General features: G+C 33.1%; 1 protein-coding gene across 1 annotated transcript in view; it reads left to right on the plus strand.

The window, feature by feature from the left end:
• Positions 1–1236: 1236 nt before the first annotated feature.
• The window catches only part of yjefn3 (YjeF N-terminal domain containing 3), a 67195-nt gene continuing 44872 nt past the window's right edge, over positions 1237–23559 (plus strand). The window contains exon 1 of the mRNA XM_041041115.1: positions 1237–1415. Coding sequence (XP_040897049.1) covers positions 1348–1415 — 68 coding nt within the window. The 5' untranslated portion in view covers positions 1237–1347. The remainder of the gene's footprint in view (positions 1416–23559) is intronic.

The raw sequence follows: 23559 nt of genomic DNA on the forward strand, positions 1-23559 counted from the left end.
GCATTTTTATTGAACTTGTGCATCTTCTAAAACAAAATTTGTTTTATTGTCTCCTCTCATGAATGACTTTTCTCTGTGTTCTCTGTTTGTTTTTTTTACACAGCCTCCAGTCTGTCTACAGTCACTCTGGCTTTAACCTGAAATAGCAATATTTAACCCCTAGGTGGCAGAGTACACCAACATTTCATTGTACCTGCGTTTGTCTTCAATTGTCCTCTCAGGAATTTAATCTCCCTGACAGGTATCTTTTTGTATTTTGGTGTAAAAACTAAAGATTTACACCCTGATCTGTAATGTAATACTAACTGTATTGGTTGAGCTGCAAGGAGCGATCATGAAGTCAGAGTAAACTAGTGTGAGAAAGCGAGAGAGAGACCTTTAAAGAAGAAAGCGAGCTATTGTTTATTGCTACGACCCAATTATGAGCTTCATTCCTTGGCAGCCTCAGGTTTTCTCCCAGTGATACCACTGTACATAATCCTTCCTCTGTGTGTGTGTATGTGCTCCTACTGTATGTTTGTGTGTTATAATATTAACATTTTAATGATAGAAAATGTTTTCCTCTGCTGACCTAAATCCATATGATCATTCTGCATTCATCAAAGTCCTTCTGGGGTCATTTGTAGCCCCTTTCATATCACCCATCATTTGTGCTGGAGCTGCAAACGGTTGCTATGTACCCACTCAGGTACTATAGTGTTATTATCTCAGTTTAGGTAATGGGCTTCACCCACCTCCCACCATGTTATGAAAGGTGTTAGTGTTTGTGATTTCACTGAGCAGTCAAGTGATTCCTCCCTCTGATGCTTGCACTAGATTCTACATCAAGGGATCCTTATGCCACCAAGGAGTATGCGCTGAACGAGCGTGTGTGTTTCTCTGGTTGTGTGAATTTGAGAGAGGGGAGGTGGGAGGTAGGGTGGGGTGGGGGTTGCTCCCTGGATGACTGAACAGCTATGATCGCGGCAGCCCGAGCCAATCAGCCGGCGAGCACCATGCCTCCTGATTCTTAATTGGCTGGCTTTCCCGGCGAGCGCAGCTGATACACAGAGCCAGCTGGTTTTATCAGAGCTGGGGCCACAGTGGGAAAAAGAGCGAGAGGAGAGGCAGAGACACAGAGGCAAGATTCAGAGAGTGTGTGTGTGTAGCAGCCAGTAATTATTATCCAGTGTCTGAACCAATCAAGAGCTGCAGTCCATTTAGATCCTCAGTCTGTTCCCAGGAAAAGAGGTAGACAGTGTGTTTATTGAATCAGAGTCAGAAAGAGAGAAGGAACGGAAGTGTTTTCTTTGGAGCGACACAGCTCTTCCTTTTTCATATTTGTCGAGACGTGCTGGGTGAAAACAGATGGACAAGATGAACCACAGCTCAGCTGAGGCAGAGGCTGAAACCATAGAACCACTGCGTTACCTCAGGTAGGCACCTGCACATTTCTGATGCATCTCTCTCATGCTCTCGCTACTGTTCTATTCTTTTGCTTCATCTCTCGTTTCGAACTGTTCTTTTTTTCGTATGGCTCTCCCCTTCTGTTTGCTTTACAGCCACATGGATTCACAGGGCTGCTCTTAAATCAATGCACAGTGCAGGAAGAGATAAATAGTTATGGGCAGAATTAGAGAGGAGAGACAGAGAGGAACATCCTGGTCTTCGTGTAGGACCCGGGAGAAGTCTTGACAAGAGCAGTCTGTTTGAATCACAGCAAGCTTTTAAAAGATAATGAAATGGGAGGGAATAAAAAGAGATATCAGTAGTATAGTATATCAGTATATCAGATACCAATAGTTTTGATGATGATGAAGGTAATGGTAATGATGCGCACAGAAATGTCTTGGTCCATCCCAAGAAACTACTCTGCTTTTCCAGTCTTTAATTTTCTTCATTGCTCTCATTCAACTCCAGTGAAGCCTCAAATTGAATTACATGTATAAGCGATTATTGAATTAGGAGGCCCGTGTTTAATTTGGCATTATCATGCCACATATTACCAACCAAGCCAAGCAGCTGATGGTTCAGTATCTCTGTGGATCAGATGAATAATCAGTTTGTTATGCAACTGAAGGTTAGAGTGGTGTGTTTGTGCCCCCTGGCTGCATCTGTAGCACCACTTTTACTTTCAGAGTGACAGGAAAAAAGAGATTTTTGAATCTGAGAAACAAAAAGAGAGGTATTAATAATGTGTCTGTATGCACAGGTGTTTGAAAACATAGGTACACTTTCCAACCTTTGATACAGACACACATATTCGCATAAAGTGCAAATGCACATATTGATTACTCTGTTTGGTTCCACTTTAGATTCCAAATGGCATCCTGTAGTCCTCCTGGGATGCACACCAAGCAAACAGTCTTTAGTCATCACGATCAAACTTTTGACACAAAAAATTCAGCTAAAATAAGAAAAAAGCTCGCCAGATAATTAAAGAAGGGCGGCACTGATTAAAAGGAAAAGAAAAATAATGAGACCAAACATTCCATTAGTTTTTAGTTTCCCCTATTAAGAGCAAGGTTTTTAATAGGCAGATAATTTAAGGCAGTCAGGTTAGAATTTGCTATTAGAAAAAAAATCCACAGTTAAAGGGCAACTCTACCAATTTTACATATCAAAATCTTATTACAAGTCTGATAAATTGCCTCAAGTGATGTCTGAAGACTAAAAGTTATCTGGGGGTGTTATGTTAGAAAGAGGTGAGTTTACCAGACCTCTGTAGCCCACTCCTCAGCAGCTCGAGGCTAAATTAGTTACTACTAGCGTATCACACCTAAATCTCTGAGCAAACTGTTAGCGGCAGAGTGGTTTTGTCAATAATGTAACCACCAGGTTTTTAACAAGGAAGACGTGGAACAGAAATGAGGATGTCTCCGCTTTTAAACTGTCCATCATGAGTCCAACAATGTTTTAGGAGTGTAATGCTAAATCAGTGGACTACTCTGTTAACATTTTGCGTATCTCCCACATAGGCAACATTAGTGGTATGATAAGCTAGACAGACAGCAGTACATACCAAACCCCTTTAAATACAAGGAATGGTGTTATTCTGTAGCGTGATGACAAGATTACAGTGTGAATGCCCGAATGCTTTCTGTTTTTGTCTCTGCTAAATCTACCGTAGATTGAGTATGTTGTCACCCGGGAGAAAACATCACTATGCTCTTTCTTCCTTCAGTGCATTTCAAATAGGATGATGCGCTTAATATAGCCTAGACAGATGACTTCCTCCTTTTCTGTTGATCGTCTATAAGTATAAATCACTCTGTGAGCCCCTTAATGATTTTACCGTATGTTTGCACACACGGTGCCTAATGACTTCTTCATACAGAATACTGTGTCTCTGCTGTGACTCTTGCATTTAACATAACCCTCACAGTCACTCTCATTGATTGAACTGCTTTAAAGTCCTGACACCTGTGCATTTCACTTTCCCCGTGTTATTGCCACGTCTATCAGTGCACGTACCTATATATTAAATCTACAAAAAAAAGAAAAACACTTCTCAGTAATGTATGTAATTACACTCTTTGTGCTGCCTGCATTTACATTCTTCTCCATGTGTGTTGACATCTGAGCAGCTGATGCTGGCAGATTAACTATCACCCAAGAGGCTTCATCCCAGTCCTAAGACTCTCAGATCTCTGCGGCTTGACTGGGGCTGGCTGGCAGTCAATTAAGGCAGTCAATTAAAGAACCCCTATAATACTTAAGGGGTAACTGATTATACAGCTACAATTATCATCAGGGTCTAGGTATGTGCATGTGCACGTGTGCAGCCATGTAAACATATTGTATGTGGGAAATTGTATACCCTTAATGCTTGTAATTTATTCACTGTTTACATTATCGTGTGCTAATTCATTCTAAAATTATATATATCCATGGGTGTTGCCATTCAATGTAATAGCTGACGAGCAGCTGTTACAGCAACCTGTTTAAGCAAAGGCTTCGTGAGGATTTTGTGAACAAAGAAAAAATGGAGGGAGACAATTATTGCCTGGCACTGTAAGCTCTATGATTTATGTAAAAACAGGAGATAATATTAGCCCAGAGAAACCCTTGTGATAAACCTGTTCAATGATCTGATATAATTATATAGAAATTGTAAGTAATGTATTTGCCTGAAGCAAGCAGAAACCTATTAAGTTAATGCATGAAAATCGCAATGCTTGACAATCCTGCTGTTTTAGTGTGATAATGGTTGTGACTGCAGAAAGATCAAAATTCATTCAGAGCACTACTCATCTTGTGCACTGCTGTTTTTCCAGAGTTACACATTAAACACCCTCCATACACGATTAAATATAAGACATGTACCAGAAATTAAAAAAAAAAAAAAAAGTAAACTTCATTCACACTTGGAATAAAAATTATTCTCACTAAAATGCTTATACTTTAGCAGCAAGTAGAAGTAGCCCTACTTTAAAGTGCGAGTGTTGCTGAGGCACTTCAGTTGGCAGGTAGATAACCTGTAAATGTTGGCAGTAGTTCTGAGCTGATGATGACTTGGCCTTGGATGTGGAACAGTCGCTGCCTGTACAGTTTCTGAAAGTTCGGATGAGTAACATGAAGAGGTGAGAAAATTTCTGGGCTTTTGTGTATGATTTATTCAGGCAAACAAAGTGGCTCTGCCTCTGTTTCCAAAAGGCCGATGTCCTTGTCTGCATCTCACCACTGCAAGCTGTTCTGCTGTTTACTGTCAAATAACAGAAAATAATGTCCTACTAGCAGCGGGGGAGACCTAAAAATATCTGAGGACAAAAGCCTGAGTGTTTTCTGAGCCACTCTGAATTTAGCAACTTTTCTCAGTAACATTTTTTTCTTTCAGGAGTGACTGAACAAATACTATAACATCTGCAAGCACAATATGCCACGTGTTTAAAATCAAAGCATTACACTGAATAGTTATATGATGTTGAGTGTAATTAGACTTGTCTCCCTCTGGATCTTCCTGGTGACAGAGCTTAACGTTCTGGCTCTTTGATCCACCTTTCCCCTTTTGATCAGCACACCTGGGGTCGCACAGTAGCACAGAAAAATGTTAGCCTGGTCTGAGATATTTTTGCTTTCACTTGCTGGTCTCCCTGCCTGTCTGTCACTTGTGCTGCTAGTATGTCAAGCTGTCCGACTTTACCTGCTTTGCCTTCATGTCTCTCCTACCTTGGCAACAATGCATATTGGGCTTATTGTTATTCCTTTTGCTTGCCTCCTTCCTTTCAGAGCCCTGCCACCAATTCCCATGTTGGCAGCTCCATTTGCCTGTGTGACAGCTCAGGCATTTATTTATAGGCCAAATGTAATGATTGGGGCAGAGAGGTGGAGATGCAGAGAGGGAGAATGGATGGGAGAGATGATTTGCAACCAGTGCAGTGTTTGGTCATAATTTTCCTCCCCCATTAAAGTCAGATTAGCTGTAACAGTTCTCCATTACTATGTCTGAAAGAGGAGTTAGTGTGAATGTGGGGGAGAGTAGGGTGGAAGGGAAGCAGGATGCGTGCTTTTAAGTGAACAACAGGATCCACAGTAAGTTTGCTATTTCTGATCTTTGTCTCTTAAGTAGCATTGTACAGCGGTAAAGTGTGAACATAATCAAAGGTGTAACCAGACATCTTTAAGTGCATTCTCACAAAATGATTCAGTTACTTTGAGTATGCAGCTTGAGGTTGGAGTTACATGACGGCATTGTTATGGTTTAAAGCTACCTCAATTCTCTGGTAATAAAAGGGCTAAGAGCCCACGCTCACAGCTCTGTGAGGTTTAATGCTAATGTCAAAATGCTAACATGCTCCCAATGCAATGCTAATGTTCCTGATGTTAAGTAGGTATCATGTTTGACATGTTCGGTAGGGGTGGTAAAAAAAAATCGATTATTGATTCATCACGATTATTTTATGGGCGGTCATAAGTTGATTATTAAATTTCCAATGATCAGTTTTTTTAAATTTGTAATTCACTACAGTGACTCTTCAGTTACTGGCTGTCACACAGGATTTACCGCAAGGTGGAGCTGTTGACTAACAGTCATAACAAAACACCCTGTAACAGAGCCAGCGAGTGAGCTAAGTATGCTAGCGAGACGAGAGGCATGTGAAATGGACGAAGAAAAAACATTAACCGGCAACCAACCAATCCATCCAGCTCCATCTGGGCTAAAAGCGCCCCTCTCTGTCAAACTTACTTTCTTCAAGCTGCACATGATTGGTCAATATGTGTTTGCGCTGAGTGGGGGGGGGGGGAGTTACACTTGCAGCAGTGGCACACGAACAGGAGAGAAGGAGGGACAGAGCGATAGAGAGCCAGGGGCTACAAGAAAAGACAACATCAACGCCTTAGAAAGGTATAGTTAAGAAGATGAGTGACACCAGGAAAAGAAGCAAAATCTGGAACCATTTCAGTTATATTGATAATACGAAGGCAGAGTGTAGAGTCTGCAAGAAAGGAATTTCATATATAGCTGGCTCCAAAAACAACCTGTTGTTTCACGTTAAATTTGTTTTAAAAAAGCGTAATATTTAATGTTGTTAAAAGTTGAATTGTGAATAGTTGTTTTTTGTATTTTTAATAATTTATTTTTTATGTGGAGTAAAAAAATAAAGGCGTATTTATGTAATAAACATATATATATATGTTTATTATATATATATATATATATATATAAGTAATTCATTTTATTATTATATAATTAATTTTTACATTACTGTTGATAGTAAATTAATTTAATCAACAAAACAATCTGAAGAGCCGCTTGGGAGCCGAAAGAGCCGGCTCTATTTAGTGAGCCGAGCCAAAAGAGCCGGTTCCCTAAAATGAACCGTAATTCCCATCACTAAAGCGCGTTTGGTCACAAAACCGACTCCCCGAAACCAGTGGGTGACGTCAAGGGTCCCGTCACCCACTGGCCGTCACCCAATCCCCCATGTCCAAGGGGAAAGATATAGGTTTCAGTAGTGAGGATCATTTCTGTGTTCAAAACCCTGCAGTTCCTCGGCTGCAGCTGGGGGCTGGCTCCAGAAGTGAGCAATTCTCCATTGACCCCCATATTAAAATAACCAACTTTACAGACTAAAAAAATATATTGACAGCCTGGTACATTTATTTGTTTTTGGTCTCTATTGGTAGTTTCCACCTATTTCATTCATTTTCCACCTATATTTTAGTAAGACCTCAAAATGTCATAAAAAAAAATCATAGTATAGTAAGGCGTCAAAATCGGCCAAAAAAAGTCAAAATTTTTTTTGACCTCAAAATGTCATAAAAAACGTCATAGTATAGTAAGGCGTCAAAATCTGCCAAAAAAAGTCAAATTTTTTTTTTACCTCAAAATTTCATAAAAAACGTCATAGTATAGTAAGGCGTCAAAATCGGACAAAAAAAGTCAAAATTTTTTTTGACCTCCAAAAGTCATAAAAAACGTCATAGTATAGTAAGGCGTCAAAATCGGACAAAAAAAAGTCAAAATTTTTTTTGACCTCCAAAAGTCATAAAAAACGTCATAGTATAGTAAGGCGTCAAAATCGGACAAAAAAAGTCAAAATTTTTTTTGACCCCCAAAAGTCATAAAAAACGTCATAGTATAGTAAGGCGTCAAAATCGGCCAAAAAAAGTCAAAAAAATTTTTGACCTCCAAAAGTCATAAAAAACGTCATAGTATAGTAAGGCGTCAAAATCGGACAAAAAAAGTCAAAAAAATTTTTGACCTCCAAAAGTCATGGAAAACGTCATAGTATAGTAAGGCGTCAAAATCGGACAAAAAAAGTCTAAATTCTTTTTTGACCTCAAAATTTCATAAAAAACGTCATAGTATAGTAAGGCGTCAAAATCGGACAAAAAAAGTCAAAAAATTTTTTGACCTCCAAAAGTCATAAAAAACGTCATAGTATAGTAAGGCGTCAAAATCGGACAAAAAAAGTCAAAAAATTTTTTCGCCTCAAAATGTCATAAAAAACGTCATAGTATAGTAAGGCGTCAAAATCGGACAAAAAAAGTCAAAATTTTTTTTGACCTCAAAATTTCATAAAAAACGTCATAGTATAGTAAGGCGTCAAAATCGGACAAAAAAAGTCAAAAAAATTTTTGACCTCCAAAAGTCATGGAAAACGTCATAGTATAGTAAGGCGTCAAAATCGGACAAAAAAAGTCAAAAAATTTTTTGACCTCCAAAAGTCATAAAAAACGTCATAGTATAGTAAGGCGTCAAAATCGGACAAAAAAAAGTCAAAAATTTTTTTCACCTCCAAAAGTCATAAAAAACGTCATAGTATAGTAAGGCATCAAAATCGGACAAAAAAAGTTAAAACAATTTTTGACCTTCAAAAGTCATAAAAAACGTCATAGTATAGTAAGGCGTCAAAATCGGATTAAAAAAGTCAAAATTTTTTTTGACCTCCAAAAGTCATAAAAAACGTCATAGTATAGTAAGGCGTCAAAATCGGACAAAAAAAAGTCCAAAAAATTTTTGACCTCCAAAAGTCCTAAAAAACGTCATAGTATAGTAAGGCGTCAAAATCGGCCAAAAAAAGTCAAAATTTTTTTTGACCTCCAAAAGTCATAAAAAACGTCATAGTATAGTAAGGCGTCAAAATCGGACAAAAAAAGTCAAAAAAATTTTTGACCTCCAAAAGTCATAAAAAACGTCATAGTATAGTAAGGCGTCAAAATCGGACAAAAAAAGTCAAAACAATTTTTGACCTTCAAAAGTCATAAAAAACGTCATAGTATAGTAAGGCGTCAAAATCGGACACAAAAAGTCAAAAATTTTTTTGACCTCAAAATTTCATAAAAAACGTCATAGTATAGTAAGGCGTCAAAATCGGACAAAAAAAGTCAAAAAAAATTTTCACCTCCAAAAGTCATAAAAAACGTCATAGTATAGTAAGGTGTCAAAATCGGACAAAAAAAGTCCAAAAAATTTTTGACCTCCAAAAGTCATAAAAAACGTCATAGTATAGTAAGGCGTCAAAATCGGACAAAAAAAGTTAAAACAATTTTTGACCTTCAAAAGTCATAAAAAACGTCATAGTATAGTAAGGCGTCAAAATCGGATTAAAAAAGTCAAAATTTTTTTTGACCTCCAAAAGTCATAAAAAACGTCATAGTATAGTAAGGCGTCAAAATCGGACAAAAAAAGTCTAAATTTTTTTTGACCTCCAAAAGTCATAAAAAACATCATAGTATATTAAGGCGTCAAAATCGGACAAAAAAAGTCAAAAATTTTTTTGACCTCCAAAAGTCATAAAAAACGTCATAGTATAGTAAGGCGTCAAAATCTGCCAAAAAAAGTCAAAAAATTTTCTGACCTCCAAAAGTCATAAAAAACGTCATAGTATAGTAAGGCGTCAAAATTGGACAAAAAAAGTCCAAATTTTTTTTGACCTCAAAATTTCATAAAAAACGTCATAGTATAGTAAGGCGTCAAAATCGGACAAAAAAAGTCAAAAAAATTTTTGACCTCCAAAAGTCATGGAAAACGTCATAGTATAGTAAGGCGTCAAAATCGGACAAAAAAAGTCAAAAAATTTTTTGACCTCCAAAAGTCATAAAAAACGTCATAGTATAGTAAGGCGTCAAAATCGGACAAAAAAAAGTCAAAAATTTTTTTCACCTCCAAAAGTCATAAAAAACGTCATAGTATAGTAAGGCGTCAAAATCGGACAAAAAAAGTCCAAATTTTTTTTGACCTCCAAAAGTCATAAAAAACGTCATAGTATAGTAAGGCGTCAAAATCGGACAAAAAAAAGTCCAAAAAATTTTTGACCTCCAAAAGTCCTAAAAAACGTCATAGTATAGTAAGGCGTCAAAATCGGCCAAAAAAAGTCAAAATTTTTTTTGACCTCCAAAAGTCATAAAAAACGTCATAGTATAGTAAGGCGTCAAAATCGGACAAAAAAAGTCAAAAAAATTTTTGACCTCCAAAAGTCATAAAAAACGTCATAGTATAGTAAGGCGTCAAAATCGGACAAAAAAAGTCAAAACAATTTTTGACCTTCAAAAGTCATAAAAAACGTCATAGTATAGTAAGGCGTCAAAATCGGACACAAAAAGTCAAAAATTTTTTTGACCTCAAAATTTCATAAAAAACGTCATAGTATAGTAAGGCGTCAAAATCGGACAAAAAAAGTCAAAAAAAATTTTCACCTCCAAAAGTCATAAAAAACGTCATAGTATAGTAAGGTGTCAAAATCGGACAAAAAAAGTCCAAAAAATTTTTGACCTCCAAAAGTCATAAAAAACGTCATAGTATAGTAAGGCGTCAAAATCGGACAAAAAAAGTTAAAACAATTTTTGACCTTCAAAAGTCATAAAAAACGTCATAGTATAGTAAGGCGTCAAAATCGGATTAAAAAAGTCAAAATTTTTTTTGACCTCCAAAAGTCATAAAAAACGTCATAGTATAGTAAGGCGTCAAAATCGGACAAAAAAAGTCTAAATTTTTTTTGACCTCCAAAAGTCATAAAAAACATCATAGTATATTAAGGCGTCAAAATCGGACAAAAAAAGTCAAAAATTTTTTTGACCTCCAAAAGTCATAAAAAACGTCATAGTATAGTAAGGCGTCAAAATCTGCCAAAAAAAGTCAAAAAATTTTCTGACCTCCAAAAGTCATAAAAAACGTCATAGTATAGTAAGGCGTCAAAATTGGACAAAAAAAGTCCAAATTTTTTTTGACCTCAAAATTTCATAAAAAACGTCATAGTATAGTAAGGCGTCAAAATCGGACAAAAAAAGTCAAAAAAATTTTTGACCTCCAAAAGTCATGGAAAACGTCATAGTATAGTAAGGCGTCAAAATCGGACAAAAAAAGTCAAAAAATTTTTTGACCTCCAAAAGTCATAAAAAACGTCATAGTATAGTAAGGCGTCAAAATCGGACAAAAAAAAGTCAAAAATTTTTTTCACCTCCAAAAGTCATAAAAAACGTCATAGTATAGTAAGGCGTCAAAATCGGACAAAAAAAGTCAAAAAATTTTTTCGCCTCAAAATGTCATAAAAAATGTCATAGTATAGTAAGGCGTCAAAATCGGACAAAAAAAGTCAAAATTTTTTTTGACCTCCAAAAGTCATGGAAAACGTCATAGTATAGTAAGGCGTCAAAATCGGACAAAAAAAGTCTAAATTTTTTTTGACCTCCAAAAGTTATAAAAAACATCATAGTATATTAAGGCGTCAAAATCGGACAAAAAAAGTCAAAAATTTTTTTGACCTCCAAAAGTCATAAAAAACGTCATAGTATAGTAAGGCGTCAAAATCTGCCAAAAAAAGTCAAAAAATTTTCTGACCTCCAAAAGTCATAAAAAACGTCATAGTATAGTAAGGCGTCAAAATTGGACAAAAAAAGTCCAAATTTTTTTTGACCTTCAAAATTTCATAAAAAACGTCATAGTATAGTAAGGCGTCAAAATCGGACAAAAAAAGTCAAAATTTTTTTTGACCTCCAAAAGTCATAAAAAACGTCATAGTATAGTAAGGCGTCAAAATCGGACAAAAAAAGTCAAAAAATTTTTTCGCCTCAAAATGTCATAAAAAATGTCATAGTATAGTAAGGCGTCAAAATCGGACAAAAAAAGTCAAATTTTTTTTTGACCTCAAAATTTCATAAAAAACGTCATAGTATAGTAAGGCGTCAAAATCGGACAAAAAAAGTCAAAACAATTTTTGACCTCCAAAAGTCATAAAAAACGTCATAGTATAGTAAGGCGTCAAAATCGGACAAAAAAAGTCAAAAATTTTTTTGACCTCAAAATTTCATAAAAAACGTCATAGTATAGTAAGGCGTCAAAATCGGAAAAAAAAAGTCAAAAAAAATTTTCACCTCCAAAAGTCATAAAAAACGTCATAGTATAGTAAGGTGTCAAAATCTGCCAAAAAAAGTCCAAAAAATTTTTGACCTCCAAAAGTCATAAAAAACGTCATAGTATAGTAAGGCGTCAAAATCGGACAAAAAAAGTTAAAACAATTTTTGACCTTCAAAAGTCATAAAAAACGTCATAGTATAGTAAGGCGTCAAAATCGGATTAAAAAAGTCAAAATTTTTTTTGACCTCCAAAAGTCATAAAAAACGTCATAGTATAGTAAGGCGTCAAAATCGGACAAAAAAAGTCTAAATTTTTTTTGACCTCCAAAAGTCATAAAAAACATCATAGTATATTAAGGCGTCAAAATCGGAAAAAAAAAGTCAAAATTTTTTTTGACCTCCAAAAGTCATAAAAAACGTCATAGTATAGTAAGGCGTCAAAATCGGCCAAAAAAAGTCAAAATTTTTTTTGACCTCCAAAAGTCATAAAAAACGTCATAGTATAGTAAGGCGTCAAAATCGGACAAAAAAAGTCAAAAAATTTTCTGACCTCCAAAAGTCATAAAAAACGTCATAGTATAGTAAGGCGTCAAAATTGGACAAAAAAAGTCCAAATTTTTTTTGACCTTCAAAATTTCATAAAAAACGTCATAGTATAGTAAGGCGTCAAAATCGGACAAAAAAAGTCAAAATTTTTTTTGACCTCCAAAAGTCATAAAAAACGTCATAGTATAGTAAGGCGTCAAAATCGGACAAAAAAAGTCAAAAAATTTTTTCGCCTCAAAATGTCATAAAAAACGTCATAGTATAGTAAGGCGTCAAAATCGGACAAAAAAAGTCAAAAAAATTTTTGACCTCCAAAAGTCATGGAAAACGTCATAGTATAGTAAGGCGTCAAAATCGGACAAAAAAAGTCAAAAAATTTTTTGACCTCCAAAAGTCATAAAAAACGTCATAGTATAGTAAGGCGTCAAAATCGGACAAAAAAAGTCAAAAATTTTTTTGACCTCCAAAAGTCATAAAAAACGTCATAGTATAGTAAGGCGTCAAAATCGGACAAAAAAAGTCAAAAAATTTTTTCGCCTCAAAATGTCATAAAAAATGTCATAGTATAGTAAGGCGTCAAAATCGGACAAAAAAAGTCAAAATTTTTTTTGACCTCCAAAAGTCATAAAAAACGTCATAGTATAGTAAGGCGTCAAAATCGGACAAAAAAAGTCTAAATTTTTTTTGACCTCCAAAAGTCATAAAAAACATCATAGTATATTAAGGCGTCAAAATCGGACAAAAAAAGTCAAAAAATTTTTTGACCTCCAAAAGTCATAAAAAACGTCATAGTATAGTAAGGCGTCAAAATCTGCCAAAAAAATTCAAAAAATTTTCTGACCTCCAAAAGTCATAAAAAACGTCATAGTATAGTAAGGCGTCAAAATTGGACAAAAAAAGTCCAAATTTTTTTTGACCTCAAAATTTCATAAAAAACGTCATAGTATAGTAAGGCGTCAAAATCGGACAAAAACAGTCAAAAAAATTTTTGACCTCCAAAAGTCATGGAAAACGTCATAGTATAGTAAGGCGTCAAAATCGGACAAAAAAAGTCAAAAATTTTTTTAACCTCCAAAAGTCATAAAAAACGTCATAGTATAGTAAGGCGTCAAAATCGGACAAAAAAAGTCAAATTTTTTTTTGACCTCAAAATTTCATAAAAAACGTCATAGTATAGTAAGGCGTCAAAATCGGACAAAAAAAGTCAAAACAATTTTTGACCTCCAAAAGTCATAAAAAACGTCATAGTATAGTAAGGCGTCAAAATCGGACAAAAAAAGTCAAAAATTTTTTTGACCTCAAAATTTCATAAAAAACGTCATAGTATAGTAAGGCGTCAAAATCGGAAAAAAAAAGTCAAAAAAAATTTTCACCTCCAAAAGTCATAAAAAACGTCATAGTATAGTAAGGTGTCAAAATCTGCCAAAAAAAGTCCAAAAAATTTTTGACCTCCAAAAGTCATAAAAAACGTCATAGTATAGTAAGGCGTCAAAATCGGACAAAAAAAGTTAAAACAATTTTTGACCTTCAAAAGTCATAAAAAACGTCATAGTATAGTAAGGCGTCAAAATCGGATTAAAAAAGTCAAAATTTTTTTTGACCTCCAAAAGTCATAAAAAACGTCATAGTATAGTAAGGCGTCAAAATCGGACAAAAAAAGTCTAAATTTTTTTTGACCTCCAAAAGTCATAAAAAACATCATAGTATATTAAGGCGTCAAAATCGGAAAAAAAAAGTCAAAATTTTTTTTGACCTCCAAAAGTCATAAAAAACGTCATAGTATAGTAAGGCGTCAAAATCGGCCAAAAAAAGTCAAAATTTTTTTTGACCTCCAAAAGTCATAAAAAACGTCATAGTATAGTAAGGCGTCAAAATCGGACAAAAAAAGTCAAAAAATTTTCTGACCTCCAAAAGTCATAAAAAACGTCATAGTATAGTAAGGCGTCAAAATTGGACAAAAAAAGTCCAAATTTTTTTTGACCTTCAAAATTTCATAAAAAACGTCATAGTATAGTAAGGCGTCAAAATCGGACAAAAAAAGTCCAAATTTTTTTTGACCTCCAAAAGTCATAAAAAACGTCATAGTATAGTAAGGCGTCAAAATCGGACAAAAAAAGTCAAAAAATTTTTTCGCCTCAAAATGTCATAAAAAACGTCATAGTATAGTAAGGCGTCAAAATCGGACAAAAAAAGTCAAAAAAATTTTTGACCTCCAAAAGTCATGGAAAACGTCATAGTATAGTAAGGCGTCAAAATCGGACAAAAAAAGTCAAAAAATTTTTTGACCTCCAAAAGTCATAAAAAACGTCATAGTATAGTAAGGCGTCAAAATCGGACAAAAAAAGTCAAAAATTTTTTTGACCTCCAAAAGTCATAAAAAACGTCATAGTATAGTAAGGCGTCAAAATCGGACAAAAAAAGTCAAAAAATTTTTTCGCCTCAAAATGTCATAAAAAATGTCATAGTATAGTAAGGCGTCAAAATCGGACAAAAAAAGTCAAAATTTTTTTTGACCTCCAAAAGTCATAAAAAACGTCATAGTATAGTAAGGCGTCAAAATCGGACAAAAAAAGTCTAAATTTTTTTTGACCTCCAAAAGTCATAAAAAACATCATAGTATATTAAGGCGTCAAAATCGGACAAAAAAAGTCAAAAAATTTTTTGACCTCCAAAAGTCATAAAAAACGTCATAGTATAGTAAGGCGTCAAAATCTGCCAAAAAAATTCAAAAAATTTTCTGACCTCCAAAAGTCATAAAAAACGTCATAGTATAGTAAGGCGTCAAAATTGGACAAAAAAAGTCCAAATTTTTTTTGACCTCAAAATTTCATAAAAAACGTCATAGTATAGTAAGGCGTCAAAATCGGACAAAAACAGTCAAAAAAATTTTTGACCTCCAAAAGTCATGGAAAACGTCATAGTATAGTAAGGCGTCAAAATCGGACAAAAAAAGTCAAAAATTTTTTTAACCTCCAAAAGTCATAAAAAACGTCATAGTATAGTAAGGCGTCAAAATCGGACAAAAACAGTCAAAAAAATTTTTGACCTCCAAAAGTCATGGAAAACGTCATAGTATAGTAAGGCGTCAAAATCGGACAAAAAAAGTCAAAAATTTTTTTAACCTCCAAAAGTCATAAAAAACGTCATAGTATAGTAAGGCGTCAAAATCGGACAAAAAAAGTCAAAAAAATTTTTGATCTCCAAAAGTCATAAAAAACGTCATAGTATAGTAAGGCGTCAAAATCGGACACAAAAAGTCAAAAATTTTTTTGACCTCAAAATTTCATAAAAAACGTCATAGTATAGTAAGGCGTCAAAATCGGACAAAAAAAGTCAAAAAAAATTTTCACCTCCAAAAGTCATAAAAAACGTCATAGTATAGTAAGGTGTCAAAATCTGCCAAAAAAAGTCCAAAAAATTTTTGACCTCCAAAAGTCATAAAAAACGTCATAGTATAGTAAGGCGTCAAAATCGGACAAAAAAAGTTAAAACAATTTTTGACCTTCAAAAGTCATAAAAAACGTCATAGTATAGTAAGGCGTCAAAATCGGATTAAAAAAGTCAAAATTTTTTTTGACCTCCAAAAGTCATAAAAAACGTCATAGTATAGTAAGGCGTCAAAATCGGACAAAAAAAGTCTAAATTTTTTTTGACCTCCAAAAGTCATAAAAAACATCATAGTATATTAAGGCGTCAAAATCGGAAAAAAAAAGTCAAAATTTTTTTTGACCTCCAAAAGTCATAAAAAACGTCATAGTATAGTAAGGCGTCAAAATCGGCCAAAAAAAGTCAAAATTTTTTTTGACCTCCAAAAGTCATAAAAAACGTCATAGTATAGTAAGGCGTCAAAATCGGACAAAAAAAGTCAAAAAATTTTCTGACCTCCAAAAGTCATAAAAAACGTCATAGTATAGTAAGGCGTCAAAATCGGATAAAAAAAGTCAAAAATTTTTTTGACCTCCAAAAGTCATAAAAAACGTCATAGTATAGTAAGGCGTCAAAATCGGACAAAAAAAGTCAAATTTTTTTTTGACCTCCAAAAGTCATAAAAAACGTCATAGTATAGTAAGGCGTCAAAATCGGACAAAAAAAGTCAAAAAAATTTTTGACCTCCAAAAGTCATAAAAAACGTCATAGTATAGTAAGGCGTCAAAATTGGACAAAAAAAGTCCAAATTTTTTTTGACCTCAAAATTTCATAAAAAACGTCATAGTATAGTAAGGCGTCAAAATCGGACAAGAAAAGTCAAAATTTTTTTTGACCTCCAAAAGTCATAAAAAACGTCATAGTATAGTCAGGCGTCAAAATCGGACAAAAAAAGTCAAAAAAAATTTTGACCTCCAAAAGTCATAAAAAACGTCATAGTATAGTAAGGCGTCAAAATCGGACAAAAAAAAGTCCAAAAAATTTTTGACCTCCAAAAGTCCTAAAAAACGTCATAGTATAGTAAGGCGTCAAAATCGGCCAAAAAAAGTCAAAATTTTTTTTGACCTCCAAAAGTCATAAAAAACGTCATAGTATAGTAAGGCGTCAAAATCGGACAAAAAAAGTCAAAAAATTTTTTGACCTCCAAAAGTCATAAAAAACGTCATAGTATAGTAAGGCGTCAAAATCGGACAAAAAAAGTCAAAACAATTTTTGACCTTCAAAAGTCATAAAAAACGTCATAGTATAGTAAGGCGTCAAAATCGGACACAAAAAGTCAAAAATTTTTTTGACCTCAAAATTTCATAAAAAACGTCATAGTATAGTAAGGCGTCAAAATCGGACAAAAAAAGTCAAAAAAATTTTTGACCTCCAAAAGTCATGGAAAACGTCATAGTATAGTAAGGCGTCAAAATCGGACAAAAAAAGTCAAAAAATTTTTTGACCTTCAAAAGTCATAAAAAACGTCATAGTATAGTAAGGCGTCAAAATTGGACAAAAAAAGTCCAAATTTTTTTTGACCTCAAAATTTCATAAAAAACGTCATAGTATAGTAAGGCGTCAAAATCGGACAAAAAAAGTCAAAAAAATTTTTGACCTCCAAAAGTCATGGAAAACGTCATAGTATAGTAAGGCGTCAAAATCGGACAAAAAAAGTCAAAAAATTTTTTGACCTCCAAAAGTCATAAAAAACGTCATAGTATAGTAAGGCGTCAAAATCGGACAAAAAAAAGTCAAAAATTTTTTTCACCTCCAAAAGTCATAAAAAACGTCATAGTATAGTAAGGCGTCAAAATCGGACAAAAAAAGTCAAAAAATTTTTTCGCCTCAAAATGTCATAAAAAATGTCATAGTATAGTAAGGCGTCAAAATCGGACAAAAAAAGTCTAAATTTTTTTTGACCTCCAAAAGTCATAAAAAACATCATAGTATATTAAGGCGTCAAAATCGGACAAAAAAAGTCAAAAATTTTTTTGACCTCCAAAAGTCATAAAAAACGTCATAGTATAGTAAGGCGTCAAAATCTGCCAAAAAAAGTCAAAAAATTTTCTGACCTCCAAAAGTCATAAAAAACGTCATAGTATAGTAAGGCGTCAAAATTGGACAAAAAAAGTCCAAATTTTTTTTGACCTCAAAATTTCATAAAAAACGTCATAGTATAGTAAGGCGTCAAAATCGGACAAAAACAGTCAAAAAAATTTTTGACCTCCAAAAGTCATGGAAAACGTCATAGTATAGTAAGGCGTCAAAATCGGACAAAAAAAGTCAAAAATTTTTTTAACCTCCAAAAGTCATAAAAAACGTCATAGTATAGTAAGGCGTCAAAATCGGACAAAAAAAGTCAAAAAAATTTTTGATCTCCAAAAGTCATAAAAAACGTCATAGTATAGTAAGGCGTCAAAATCGGACAAAAAAAGTCAAAAAAATTTTTGACCTCCAAAAGTCATGGAAAACGTCATAGTATAGTAAGGCGTCAAAATCGGACAAAAAACGTCAAAATTCTTTTTTGACCTCAAAATTTCATAAAAAACGTCATAGTATAGTAAGGCGTCAAAATCGGACAAAAAAAGTCAAAAAATTTTTTGACCTCCAAAAGTCATAAAAAACGTCATAGTATAGTAAGGCGTCAAAATCGGACAAAAAAAGTCAAAATTTTTTTGATCTCAAAATTTCATAAAAAACGTCATAGTATAGTAAGGCGTCAAAATCGGACAAAAAAAGTCAAAAAAATTTTTGATCTCCAAAAGTCATAAAAAACATAGTATAGTAAGGCGTCAAAATCGGACAAAAAAGGTCAAAATTATTTTGATCTCAAAATTTCATAAAAAACGTCATAGTATAGTAAGGCGTCAAAATTGGACAAAAAAAGTCAAAATTTTTTTTGACCTCCAAAAGTCATAAAAAACGTCATAGTATAGTAAGGCGTCAAAATCGGACAAAAAAAGTCAAAATTTTTTTTGACCTCAAAATTTCATAAAAAACGTCATAGTATAGTAAGGCGTCAAAATCGGACAAAAAAAGTCCAAAAAATTTTTGACCTCCAAAAGTCATGGAAAACGTCATAGTATAGTAAGGCGTCAAAATCGGACAAAAAAAGTCAAATTTTTTTTTGACCTCCAAAAGTCATAAAAAACGTCATAGTATAGTAAGGCTTCAAAATCGGACAAAAAAAGTCAAATTTTTTTTTGACCTCCAAAAGTCATAAAAAACGTCATAGTATAGTAAGGCTTCAAAATCGGACAAAAAAAGTCAAATTTTTTTTTGACCTCCAAAAGTCATAAAAAACGTCATAGTATAGTAAGGCGTCAAAATCGGACAAAAAAAGTCAAAAAAATTTTTGACCTCCAAAAGTCATAAAAAACGTCATAGTATAGTAAGGCGTCAAAATCGGACAAAAAAAGTCCAAATTTTTTTTGACCTCCAAAAGTCATAAAAAACGTCATAGTATAGTAAGGCGTCAAAATCGGACAAAAAAAGTCAAAATTTTTTTGATCTCAAAATTTCATAAAAAACGTCATAGTATAGTAAGGCGTCAAAATCGGACAAAAAAAGTCAAAATTTTTTTTGACCTCCAAAAGTCATAAAAAACGTCATAGTATAGTAAGGCGTCAAAATCGGACAAAAAAAGTCTAAAAAAATTTTCACCTCCAAAAGTCATAAAAAACGTCATAGTATAGTAAGGCGTCAAAATCGGACAAAAAAAGTCCAAAAAATTTTCACCTCCAAAAGTCATAAAAAACATCATAGTATAGTAAGGTGTCAAAATCGGACAAAAAAAGTCCAAAAAATTTTTGACCTCCAAAAGTCATAAAAAACGTCATAGTATAGTAAGGCGTCAAAATCGGCCAAAAAAAGTTAAAACAATTTTTGACCTCCAAAAGTCATAAAAAACGTCATAGTATAGTAAGGCGTCAAAATCGGAGAAAAAAAGTCAAAAAAATTTTTGATCTCCAAAAGTCATAAAAAACGTCATAGTATAGTAAGGCGTCAAAATTGTCGAAAAAAATTCAAAAATTTTTTTTGACCTCCAAAAGTCATAAAAAACGTCATAGTATAGTAAGGCTTCAAAATCGGACAAAAAAAGTCAAATTTTTTTTTGACCTCCAAAAGTCATAAAAAACGTCATAGTATAGTAAGGCGTCAAAATCGGACAAAAAAAGTCAAAAAAATTTTTGACCTCCAAAAGTCATAAAAAACGTCATAGTATAGTAAGGCGTCAAAATCGGACAAAAAAAGTTAAAACAATTTTTGACCTTCAAAAGTCATAAAAAACGTCATAGTATAGTAAGGCGTCAAAATCGGATTAAAAAAGTCAAAATTTTTTTTGACCTCCAAAAGTCATAAAAAACGTCATAGTATAGTAAGGCGTCAAAATCGGACAAAAAAAGTCTAAATTTTTTTTGACCTCCAAAAGTCATGAAAAACATCATAGTATATTAAGGCGTCAAAATCGGACAAAAAAAGTCAAAAATTTTTTTGACCTCCAAAAGTCATAAAAAACGTCATAGTATAGTAAGGCGTCAAAATCTGCCAAAAAAAGTCAAAAAATTTTCTGACCTCCAAAAGTCATAAAAAACGTCATAGTATAGTAAGGCCTCAAAATTGGACAAAAAAAGTCCAAATTTTTTTTGACCTCAAAATTTCATAAAAAACGTCATAGTATAGTAAGGCGTCAAAATCGGACAAAAAAAGTCAAAAAAATTTTTGACCTCCAAAAGTCATGGAAAACGTCATAGTATAGTAAGGCGTCAAAATCGGACAAAAAAAGTCAAAAAATTTTTTGACCTCCAAAAGTCATAAAAAACGTCATAGTATAGTAAGGCGTCAAAATCGGACAAAAAAAAGTCAAAAATTTTTTTCACCTCCAAAAGTCATAAAAAACGTCATAGTATAGTAAGGCGTCAAAATCGGACAAAAAAAGTCAAAAAATTTTTTCGCCTCAAAATGTCATAAAAAATGTCATAGTATAGTAAGGCGTCAAAATCGGACAAAAAAAGTCAAAATTTTTTTTGACCTCCAAAAGTCATAAAAAACGTCATAGTATAGTAAGGCGTCAAAATCGGACAAAAAAAGTCAAAACAATTTTTGACCTTCAAAAGTCATAAAAAACGTCATAGTATAGTAAGGCGTCAAAATCGGACAAAAAAAGTCTAAATTTTTTTTGACCTCCAAAAGTCATGAAAAACATCATAGTATATTAAGGCGTCAAAATCGGACAAAAAAAGTCAAAAATTTTTTTGACCTCCAAAAGTCATAAAAAACGTCATAGTATAGTAAGGCGTCAAAATCTGCCAAAAAAAGTCAAAAAATTTTCTGACCTCCAAAAGTCATAAAAAACGTCATAGTATAGTAAGGCGTCAAAATTGGACAAAAAAAGTCCAAATTTTTTTTGACCTCAAAATTTCATAAAAAACGTCATAGTATAGTAAGGCGTCAAAATCGGACAAAAAAAGTCAAAAAAATTTTTGACCTCCAAAAGTCATGGAAAACGTCATAGTATAGTAAGGCGTCAAAATCGGACAAAAAAAGTCAAAAAATTTTTTGACCTCCAAAAGTCATAAAAAACGTCATAGTATAGTAAGGCGTCAAAATCGGACAAAAAAAAGTCAAAAATTTTTTTCACCTCCAAAAGTCATAAAAAACGTCATAGTATAGTAAGGCGTCAAAATCGGACAAAAAAAGTCAAAAAATTTTTTCGCCTCAAAATGTCATAAAAAATGTCATAGTATAGTAAGGCGTCAAAATCGGACAAAAAAAGTCAAAATTTTTTTTGACCTCCAAAAGTCATAAAAAACGTCATAGTATAGTAAGGCGTCAAAATCGGACAAAAAAAGTCAAAACAATTTTTGACCTTCAAAAGTCATAAAAAACGTCATAGTATAGTAAGGCGTCAAAATCGGACAAAAAAAGTCAACATTTTTTTTGACCTCCAAAAGTCATAAAAAACGTCATAGTATAGTAAGGCGTCAAAATCGGACAAAAAAAGTCAAAAAAATTTTTGACCTCCAAAAGTCATAAAAAACGTCATAGTATAGTAAGGCGTCAAAATCGGACAAAAAAAGTCAAAAAATTTTTTCGCCTCAAAATGTCATAAAAAACGTCATAGTATAGTAAGGCGTCAAAATCGGACAAAAAAAGTCAAAATTTTTTTTGACCTCAAAATTTCATAAAAAACGTCATAGTATAGTAAGGCGTCAAAATCGGACAAAAAAAGTCAAAAAAATTTTTGACCTCCAAAAGTCATGGAAAACGTCATAGTATAGTAAGGCGTCAAAATCGGACAAAAAAAGTCAAAACATTTTTTGACCTCAAAATTTCATAAAAAACGTCATAGTATAGTAAGGCGTCAAAATCGGACAAAAAAAGTCAAATTTTTTTTTGACCTCCAAAAGTCATAAAAAACGTCATAGTATAGTAAGGCGTCAAAATCGGACAAAAAAAGTCAAAAAAATTTTTCGCCTCAAAATGTCATAAAAAACGTCATAGTATAGTAAGGCGTCAAAATCGGACAAAAAAAGTCAAAATTTTTTTTGACCTCAAAATTTCATAAAAAACGTCATAGTATAGTAAGGCGTCAAAATCGGACAAAAAAAATCAAAAAAATTTTTGACCTCCAAAAGTCATGGAAAACGTCATAGTATAGTAAGGCGTCAAAATCGGACAAAAAAAGTCAAAAATTTTTTTGACCTCCAAAAGTCATAAAAAACGTCATAGTATAGTCAGGCGTCAAAATCGGACAAAAAAAGTCAAAAAAAATTTTGACCTCCAAAAGTCATAAAAAACGTCAGTATAGTAAGGCGTCAAAATCGGACAAAAAAAGTCAAAAATTTTTTTAACCTCCAAAAGTCATAAAAAACGTCATAGTATAGTAAGGCGTCAAAATTGTCGAAAAAAATTCAAAAATTTTTTTGACCTCCAAAAGTCATAAAAAACGTCATAGTATAGTAAGGCTTCAAAATCGGACAAAAAAAGTCAAATTTTTTTTTGACCTCCAAAAGTCATAAAAAACGTCATAGTATAGTAAGGCGTCAAAATCGGACAAAAAAAGTCAAAAAAATTTTTGACCTCCAAAAGTCATAAAAAACGTCATAGTATAGTAAGGCGTCAAAATCGGACAAAAAAAGTTAAAACAATTTTTGACCTTCAAAAGTCATAAAAAACGTCATAGTATAGTAAGGCGTCAAAATCGGATTAAAAAAGTCAAAATTTTTTTTGACCTCCAAAAGTCATAAAAAACGTCATAGTATAGTAAGGCGTCAAAATCGGACAAAAAAAGTCTAAATTTTTTTTGACCTCCAAAAGTCATGAAAAACATCATAGTATATTAAGGCGTCAAAATCGGACAAAAAAAGTCAAAAATTTTTTTGACCTCCAAAAGTCATAAAAAACGTCATAGTATAGTAAGGCGTCAAAATCTGCCAAAAAAAGTTAAAAAATTTTCTGACCTCCAAAAGTCATAAAAAACGTCATAGTATAGTAAGGCGTCAAAATCGGACAAAAAAAGTCCAAATTTTTTTTGACCTCAAAATTTCATAAAAAACGTCATAGTATAGTAAGGCGTCAAAATCGGACAAGAAAAGTCAAATTTTTTTTTGACCTCCAAAAGTCATAAAAAACGTCATAGTATAGTCAGGCGTCAAAATCGGACAAAAAAAGTCAAAAAAAATTTTGACCTCCAAAAGTCATAAAAAACGTCATAGTATAGTAAGGCGTCAAAATCGGACAAAAAAAGTCAAAAATTTTTTTAACCTCCAAAAGTCATAAAAAACGTCATAGTATAGTAAGGCGTCAAAATCGGACAAAAAAAGT

This window comes from Toxotes jaculatrix, chromosome 6 (genome assembly GCF_017976425.1).
Source record: "Toxotes jaculatrix isolate fToxJac2 chromosome 6, fToxJac2.pri, whole genome shotgun sequence".
Classification (NCBI taxonomy): domain Eukaryota; kingdom Metazoa; phylum Chordata; class Actinopteri; family Toxotidae; genus Toxotes; species Toxotes jaculatrix.